Source organism: Zonotrichia albicollis, chromosome 7 (assembly GCF_047830755.1).
Source record: "Zonotrichia albicollis isolate bZonAlb1 chromosome 7, bZonAlb1.hap1, whole genome shotgun sequence".
Lineage (NCBI taxonomy): Eukaryota > Metazoa > Chordata > Aves > Passeriformes > Passerellidae > Zonotrichia > Zonotrichia albicollis.
Window position 1 is genome coordinate 29,198,965 of NC_133825.1, and position 9,594 is coordinate 29,208,558.

Genomic DNA, 9,594 nt, shown 5'->3' on the forward strand with positions numbered 1-9,594 from the left:
AATAACTCAAGCATTGTGTCAGCCTGTGACAGCCTTTGCAGAAAAACAGCAACCCTGTTATCAATCAAAAAGCCCTTTTACATTTTTAGCAAAACTCTGATCATCCAGACACCCTTTTAATGTATATATTACATCATTATAGATCATTCTGCACTTTTACTGCAACTCAACAAAATGATCCATCACTTCAGGACAGTCCTGATGAACGCTGATGTAAATTATTTGCACGTCGCTAGTACAGTACAAAATGAAAAATGTACTTTAGGTGGAATTAATTTTAGGGTGTAAAAAGCTAAAAATGAAAGCAGTGGGGATTAGAGGAGACCTAAATGCACCATTAGGGATAACTGAAAACAAGCTAATAGTTATTTAAAATTAAGATTATTTTAACCTTTTGGGATGATGGACCTAGACTGTTTCAATAAAATAGCGAAGATATATTACATATATATCTTCTTTCTGCCCCGCCAAACATAGCTGTTTTGTAATTGAGTGGAGGATCATTGTTCATTTGTCATTAGGGTGTTTAGATAAGGTTAATTATTTGGGTTCCAGTGCCTTTTCCAGCCATATCCTCAAAACTCTTCCTCATATCTCAAAGGACGCTGTTCCTACCCTGTACCTCCCTGTGGAAGACGCATCTGGTTGATCTGCACAGTTTCCATAACAAAGTTGTCAATAAACACTCCGCATTTGGGATCCGAGTGACAAAGCTGGAGATCGCCTCCATTGTGTGCCATGGTTAATTTCTGAGGGATTACTGTAACCAAATATGTGCTTAGTTGGTACAATTCTCTCCCGCAGCCTCCAGGCTTTCGCAGAAGATAAACACAAAGATGCCTTTATGATTGCTGAGATGGAGTGATCAGACCAAGGTGTTACAAAAGCTACAAGACTTTTTTTCCCCCCCACTCTTAGAATCTAGACGCCAAATACCAATTCAAGTTACTTATGTACGAATTAGGAAATGTGTTCACTCGCTTTGGGCTCGATGATTTTAATCGTAGTACATTTAAAAACATGAAATGACACTAAAAATCTCCATGCACTTAACAGGAAACATACCCAGTCTTGCTCGTGTCATTGCAATTATTTGACTTGCTCTCTCCCTCTCCCTCTACAAAGTTACCTTAAGGCATATTTTAAATAACAGCTGTTTGCATAAGAAACACCTTAGACATAAAAGAGGGTAGATTTGGAAAATAGCTGTTGGCAAACGGGTTTCGACACGGGAGTAAAAATTTTCACACTTACACATGAAACAATGTCAAGAGGGAAATCTGTCAAAGGGCTAAAAAGAGGTTGGGGTGGGGTCTTTTTATTATTAGGTGCATTAATCTCTTCCTTATCTCGGTGTAACTAAAGGAACAAAATTAGACAAACGCATTTGAAAACATTCTAGGTGAAGCTATGTTTCCGAAAGCAGTAAGCAACCAGCCAAACAAGCAAACAAAAGTGATTTTCTGCTCGTTTAGTAAAAATGCCACTGACTTCTAAAATTCACGTTAGCTTAAACGTGACTATTATTTTGAAGATGGCTCTGAAATTATCACCGCTTATAAAACGATTACCTACATCTCATGCAGAGTAAAATATATATTGCTTCTATGTGTTAGGAAAGTAATTACAATCATAAGGGTAAATATTTTCAGGTACTATGCGAACAGGGGAGAGGTTTGGAAATCTTACTTCATGTTGGCAAGCTTTCCAACTATTCACTTTAACAATATTCTGGAATAAATACCCCTCACCTCTGCTGGATACCTGGGCAGACACATCAGTTATTAGCTGAGCACATGCAGTCTCGCATTAAAAAAAAATAAAAATAAAAAGGGAAAAAAGCCTCTCTCCAAATGTACCAAATTGTGGTGGTGTATTTCTGATCACCCATCACATTTCTTATCTTCTTATATGAAGTACTATCATTCGTGTGAGAAATAAAAATAAAAAGAAAGAAGATGCACCATCTACAAAAATGTATTGCAATGTATATCTTAATAAAAACCTTGGGGCAGATAGTGAAATGTAAGTACTATCAAAGGAAATAAATTTGACGCACCGGATGGACAGACATGTAACTGAATTGTGTTACACACAGAAACACAACCCAGACACAACTCAGCAACTCTGCTTCTGCTAATTAACATCTTAGTCTTGTTCGAAAAGATAGAAAATAAAGGGGGGGAGAAGGAAAAAACAAACAAACAAAAAAGCTAAACTAAAGGGCCTGTAGGGTTGCTGCTGTTCCGTTTAAAAGACTAAACGCCCTTTTCCAACATGATCTACAGAAGCTGACACTTAAATGGCAAGAGAGCAAGCTCTCAGAGCAGGCACGCTGGTGTCGAGGTTTCTGCAGTTCGCTCTCCCGAGGGAAAAATAGTCAGTCCGGGTTTTTTGGGTGATCCTGACCAGGGTTTGCAGCTCGCCAGCCTGACCTGTCAAGCGGATTATTTTAGAGGGAGATTAATAGGGGAGGCGGGCTGCAATAATAATCGTTTTGTTTGATGTGACAACTTTGATAGGCGTTGATTTACTTACAAACTGATAGGCTTTTAATTGAGCGCCTCCATCCAGCTTGAGATGAAAGGAAAACCGCATTGAAAAGCTGCCCGAGTGCCCTCGAGCCTCAATACTGATTAGCCATCTCGACAGTGAATAGTTCAAGGCATTTTCAAACTTTTTTTCCTCTCTCGCTCTCGCTCTCCTCTCCTCCTCAAATATCTGCCAGCCCACTCCTTTTTAAGAGAAAATAAATCATTTCCATTGTGTGCAAATAAAATCGACTTGACATGCTTGCCAATAGCTGGTAGGTAAAGGAAAGTGTGGACTGGCACTTGTTAATTAATTCCTCCTTTGCTCTCCTTTTTTTTTTTTCTTTTTTAAGTTACAATTTTCCTTTGTAAAAAGAGGAAGACGGGTTCCAACCCTTGGATTTTTTTTTTCAAAGGAATAAAAGCAACAGCCACCAAAACTTCAACAAGACTACACAAGTAAATGCCAAACAGCAAACCGTCTGCACGGACTCATTAAACAAGAATCCCTCGCGAAGATAACGAGCAGGACAGAATCGCTCTTCTTCGGCTCAGGAGAGGAAAGGAGCCCGCAGCAGGCAAATCACAAACTCCGCACCGCTTTCAAGCTGCAGCCCCGCCGCCCGCCCGATCCTACGCGTGTGCATCCTAACTCCGAGCCCCTCGCTGGGAATCGTTTTCTGCGTGTGTTAAGCGCAGTGAATAAGCTCTCATAGCTCAAAAATGCTTTGGAGGGCGCAAAGGGGAGGAGATGTCTTGGGGCTGATTTTTTTACAAGGTTCTACATTAAAAAGTTTACAGTACCGAGTGAGATTTAAATCTCATTTCAAAGGCTGAGGGGAGAGGAAAAAAAATGAAAAAGAGAAGCAAATTAAAAAGCTGTCCTCTGAAGTTGCTAATTAAATTACCCTCTGATGCTTCTACTTCAGCCAGAAAGATCGGGGTTCGTGCTGTTCCCCCCGCTCCGTCCCCCGCTTTCCCCGTCGGTGCGCTGCCTGTTTTATACAAGTACCGACTATCGCCTCTGCTTCCTTGGCTTACAAGTAAAACAACCCTTCCCGAAATCACCCTCACCTCCACAAGAAAAGAGAGAGGGAAGGAAAAATGGGGAGGGAGAGCCTTCCCACAGCTGACTCTACCTTAAGACAATTAATCTTTAGTCTTTCACCCTGGGAGGCAGGATAAATACAACGAGAAAACAGATAGGAGTCTCCCCGGTCCTGTAAGGAAAACAGCTGTTCCAAGCACTTTAATGCAAATGAACACAAATGAAGGTTTCAGCTTTTTTTTTTTTTTTTTCTTCCAGAGTTTTACTGCACTCCATTTATCAATTGGACTTGACAACAAAAGAAAGAACTGGGGGAAAACCTGGGGCAGATTCAAGTCACTTCCACTCTAGATAAAGGAGGGGGGCCGGGGGGGGGTGGGGGAGTTCCTTGAGGGCAAGTTGTGGGTCTTGTCAGTCCTATTGCAATATCGCGGGTTTTATGCAGGATTTCTTTCTCTACCTCCTCTCCCCTGCCTTTTAATTTTGATGGTCCTGCAAGATGACCGCGGTGATTGCAAAGTGAAAGTACGTTTATGATTCTCCACTGAGAAGTTGTGCCAATAAACCTTATCTTTCAGAGAAAAGACAGAAATTTAAAAGTTTGTTAAAATTAATCGCATCTTTATTAAAGCTAGAGGAGTTCCGTGTATTTATTCTACTCTATACACTGTAGTAAAAGAGTAAAGTGGCTTAAATAAAATACAGCAGATATACTCACTGCGCTGCAAGATTTAAGGGGTACCTCTTGGCGGGGGAAGGGGGGGATACCGAGCAAAACCTGCCTTACATACACCTCGTCAGAAGAGCGGGTCATTAAAGACTATCTGACACATCTGCTTAGGGACTAGGGCAGATCGGTGTTTCAAGCGAAGAAAAAGGACTGGGTTCAGCAAATCTAAACGTGAGAAAGTGAAAGTCCTTCCTCTCGTCCAACCCTTCCAGGATCAGCGCCTGTTCTGGTTGGAGTCCAGGTCAGGAATTGGACGCGACCCCTAAAGCACTTGCCTTGTTCTTCACTTGTCAAACGTGCTTTATCTCTAAGTGACCTTTTTGTTAATGTTGTAGATTGTGTGGGCCACCATGTCAGATCCGGAAACAAAAGTAAAAGATTGATTAACACATTTTGCCTGTGAAAAAATGTTATGGGATGAGGAGGTGGGGGGATAGTGGGAAGCAAAGTACAAAGAGAAAAGAAAAAGGCAACCCAGCGACTTGAAGGGCTGCGGATTCCGCTCGGGGCATCCGCCGGCACCGGTAAAAACGGGGCTGAGGGCAGAGGACTCGGTACCCCTCGGGAGCGCACAAAGCAAGACGAATGTAACGCCCGGGTGGACACCGTGAGCGTACCCAGAAGGCTCTCAACACAGCCTAGCTTAAAATCCAGCACATAAATGGCGAACCGGTACTCTCAGTACTCTCGTCGGGGCGAGGGGCCGCCTCCCCAGGCCCCTGCTGCCGGGGACCGGTTCAGCCCGGCGGGTGCAGGGACGAAGGACACTTTCGAACAGGACGAAGAGGGAAGGGGAAGAGAAGTCCAGCTGCCCTCCCCGACAGGGCAGTGAGGAGCTGGGGAGGGCTATGGGTTGCTGGCAAACAATCCAGTTTACTCCAAGGATTTATTCCGTAAATTAAAAGGCTTTTTCTCCCGAGGAGCCCGTCTCTCCCTCTGTTTTCTTTCCTTATTCCTCCCTCTCCCTCTCTCTCTCCTTCCCCCTTCAAGTCACACCAGGCTTGTAATCAGCAACAAAAGCTGACATAAATCAAGGGCGGATTGACAGGGGCTGACAAATAACTGATTGATTGCGGTTGGGGAGCACTGACAATTGACGGCGGGGCGGAGAGTCCCGAAAGGCGGCGGCGGGCTGTGCGTGACAGCCCCGCGTGTGACGACCTCCCCCAATCCCGCCGCGCTCCCCGCGCCGCCGCAAGCCGCGCCGCAGCGCCCCGGCTCCCGCCCGCTGCCGCCGGCGACGTGCAGGCCGGCGCTCTGCAGGTTCTCGTCCGGGCCTCCCCGCGCTGTCAGGCGGGAGGGGCGGGAAAATCGCCCCGCGCCCTTCCCGGCTCCCGGAGGGGACACGGCGCGGCGGCGGCCCCGGAGCGGCCCGGGGCCGGGGGGCGCGGGCCGGGCCCGTCCGTGCCGTGCGTGGCGGGCGGCAGGCCGTGCTCGGGGCGGTGTGCGAGCGGCGGGGGCGGGCGGGGGAAGGGAGGGCGGCGGAGCCCGCGGCCGCCCCCCGGCAGGCGCGGCGCCCCCAGCCCCGCGGCCGCCCCGCCGCTGCCGCGCGATCCGCGCTGCCTGCGGAGGAAGAAAAACGTTCGCAGCGCGTGATGTGAAACACAGAATTAACGCCCATCCCATCCTAGGAGCGAAAACAAGGAAGGAGGGGAGGGGAGAGGGAAGGCGGACGAGAAAGGGAAAAAAAAAAAAAAAAGAGCGAGAGACCATTAAAAACGGAGAAAAAAAAAAGCCCAGAAAAGGGAACGTCACATCCCCTTGACCCTCCAATCACCTCGGGGTCCCATTTGATTGGAAGGCGGCAAAGGCTTTAATCTCAGACTAATTCAGCTGCTTTTGAAGTGAGTTTCTTTGCCAGATCCCGGGCTGGATGGGCAGCGGCTCGCATCACAGCTGAGCGGCGGAGGCGAGCGCTCCGCGCCGCGCCAGCCGGGGGAGCTGAGAGCGGCCGAGGGGGACCGCGGCACACGCTCGCAGCCCCCACCCCCGCCCCCAGCACAGCCCAAGGATTACTCGGCTTTTTTTCCTCCTCTTTCTCTCCGGCCGGCTCCCCCTTTCCCTCCCCCTCCCCACCCACGCCCTCCCCGCCAGAGAGAGCCACGGGACATTGTATGTTTGTTTTTCTGCTCGGGGGGCGTGTGGCTTTTTTCCTTTCTCGCCCGCAGAAAGCGAGCGAGCGTTTCCGAGTGTGAGCGGCGCCACTTGCCCCAGTTTTCATGCGAGGTTTTGGGTCATGATCACATCGCCCTCGCTTTCTGCTATAAGAAGTAGTAAGCGCAGCAGCAGCCTCAGCGAGCCCGGAGGCAGCCCCCGCCGCAGCCGCAGCGCCGCCGACCTCGCCGGGCCGAACGGGCACGCTGGGAATAACGGCAGCAGCGCCGCCGCCAAGCCCTGCTTCCACGCCGTCCCCCCCTCGGACCCGCTACGCCAAGCCAACCGCCTTCCCATCAAAGTCTTGAAAATGCTCACGGCGCGGACTGGACACATTTTACACCCTGAATACCTGCAGCCTTTACCCTCCACGCCCGTCAGCCCCATCGAGGTAAGGACCCGGCCCCCGTCGCTTTCCTCGTCCCTGCCCGGGCGCTGGCTGTGCATGGCGGCTCCGCCAGCCGCCCTCGGCACTTTCCTGCGCTTTGAAATGCATTTACACCGGGACAGGGGCTTCTTTTGATCTCGAGTTAGTGCGAGGAGCAGCTCCTGGGTATTGTTTCCGTGTTTACTGGGATAATGTCTAGTTCCTGTGTAAAAATAATATTTTCCTTTTTGCTATTTTGAGCTTTTTTTTTTTTCTCTCTGCTTTTTGAGAGGAGGGGTGGGTGGAAGGAACCGATCCACGCTGGGGTCACGATCCGGCCACGCAAATAAGCAGCGCTCCGAGCGCCAAACAACCTTGCTTTTGCAGGGAGTGTGTTGGGGTGAGGGGGGACACACACGGGACGGGACGACACGACGCGGAGAGCGACAGGCTCAAACGCGGGTGCGGCAGAATAACTATTTCAGCTCGCCGACCGATTCCTTTAAAGTACCGACACGGATCTGTACTTCGAGGCGCCTGTTGGTCCCCTTTCTGCTCTGCCGAGGTTGCTGGTCCCCCTCTGCCTAGCTCGCTATTTGCGGGACCGAAACTCGAAACAGAGCTGGTGGTGGGAAGGGTGTGTCCGTGGGAATGAATGATTTCATTAAGGTCTCTGCGGAGCGAGGACACTCTTCTCCCGGGCAGCCCTGCTCGCCGGCTAGCTCGGGCTCTGTTTATAAATAGTGCCAGCAGTCAGGGTGCAGAAATGCTGCAGTCGCTATAGTTCACGGGCGGGATTGCGGGCCAGCACGGCCCGAGCGACGCCGAGACGCCGAGCTCCGCGCTGCCCGGGCCGCTGCCGGGGACGCTGGGGGCATTGAAGGCGGCCGCGGCGAGCTCGCAGGGATACGAAAATCCCCAGCCCTTTTTAAAGGCTTTATGGAAAATGGTGCATTCAAGGGAGGGGGCTGTCAAATTGATGAATGCGCACAAACTGTTCGTTACTTCCAGGCTGTACTCTGCGGAAACCTACGGGACAAGAGTCCTATGTAAGCGGGGGGGGTTTCTCAGACCCCGATTAAATCTCTTTCTTTGTGTGTCCTTCTGATTTCCGCAGCTGGATGCAAAGAAGAGCCCCCTGGCCCTTTTGGCACAAACTTGCTCGCAGATAGGGAAGCCGGACCCGTCCCCTTCCTCCAAACTCTCCTCGGTCACCTCCAATGGCTCCGGAGGCGACAAGGACTCCAAGTCGGGCCCCTTGAAGCTCAGCGACATCGGCGTGGAGGACAAATCGAGCTTCAAGCCGTACTCCAAGCCGGGCGCGGAGAAGAAGGAGCCGGGGGCGGCGGGCTGCGCGGGCGCCCCCGCCGCGGGGGTCGCGGCCGGGGAGAAGTCGGGATTCCGGGTGCCGAGCGCCACCTGCCAGCCGTTCACCCCAAGGACAGGCAGCCCCAACTCCAGCGCCTCCGCCTGCTCGCCCGGGCTGCTGCCGGCCGAGGGCAAAGGCGGGGAGGACAAGAAGGACTCGGAGGGCTGCGGAAAGAGCGGCAGCTCCGGCTCGGAGGGAGGCCCGGGCACCACCAGCATCAGCCACAGCCGGATTAGCGTGAGCTGTGCCGGGATTAACGTGGAGGTCAACCAGCACCAGGAGAGCACGCCGGGCTCCAAGCCCATCGCATCGGACTCCGCCTCCTCCTGCAGCAGCACCACCGCCACCTCCTCCACCTCCGTTCTGGGCTCCGGCCTCGTGGCCCCCGTCTCCCCTTACAAGCCGGGCCAGACCGTTTTCCCCTTGCCCCCGGCGGGCATGAGCTATCCGGGGACGCTGGCTGGAGCCTACGCCGGCTACCCGCCACAGTTCCTGCCGCACGGAGTGGCTCTGGACCCCACCAAATCCTCCAGCCTGGTGGGGGCCCAGCTGGCCGCCGCCAGCAGCCTGGGCTGCAGCAAGCCGGCGGGGTCGAGCCCGCTGGCGGGCGCGTCGCCGCCGTCGGTGATGACGGCGAGCCTGTGCCGAGACCCGTACTGCCTGAGCTACCACTGCGCCAGCCACCTGGCAGGCGCCGCCGGAGCCTCCTGCGCCCACGACCAAGCCCTCAAGTCCGGATACCCCCTCGTCTACCCCACCCACCCTTTGCACAGCGTCCACTCCTCTCTGACCGGCGCCACGCCGCCTTCGCTAGCCGGCCACCCTTTGTACCCCTACGGCTTCATGCTCCCCAACGACCCCCAGCCACACATCTGCAACTGGGTGTCGGCCAACGGACCCTGCGACAAGCGCTTCGCCACCTCGGAGGAGCTGCTTAGCCACTTGCGGACCCATACTGCCTTCCCGGGCACCGATAAACTCCTCTCCAGCTACCCCAGCTCCTCGTCGCTGGCCAGCGCAGCGGCCGCGGCCATGGCGTGCCACATGCACATCCCCACGACGGGCGCCCCGGGCAGCCCGGGCACGCTGGCCTTGCGCAGCCCGCACCACGCGCTGGGACTCGGCAGCCGCTACCACCCGTACTCCAAGAGCCCCCTGCCCACCCCCGGGGCCCCTGTGCCCGTGCCCGCTGCCACCGGACCCTACTACTCCCCTTATGCACTCTATGGGCAGAGACTCACCACAGCCTCGGCCCTGGGGTACCAGTGAGTGCAGGCAGCGGGGCTCTGACACACAACACAAAGTCTAGCGGTAAAGGAAGGAAGCCCTGCAAAACTTTATAAAAGTTGGAAAGAAAAAAAAAAAAACTGACTTTTTATAAAATAGTGTTCATTT

General features: G+C 52.5%; 1 protein-coding gene across 1 annotated transcript; it reads left to right on the forward strand.

The window, feature by feature from the left end:
• Window positions 1-6,147: 6,147 nt before the first annotated feature.
• ZNF503 (zinc finger protein 503) lies at window positions 6,148-9,594 on the forward strand. The gene is made up of 2 exons (XM_074544776.1): window positions 6,148-6,854; window positions 7,948-9,594. Exons 1-2 carry the CDS (start codon window positions 6,546-6,548, stop codon window positions 9,466-9,468), a joined length of 1,830 nt encoding a protein of 609 aa, XP_074400877.1. The 5' UTR covers window positions 6,148-6,545; the 3' UTR covers window positions 9,469-9,594.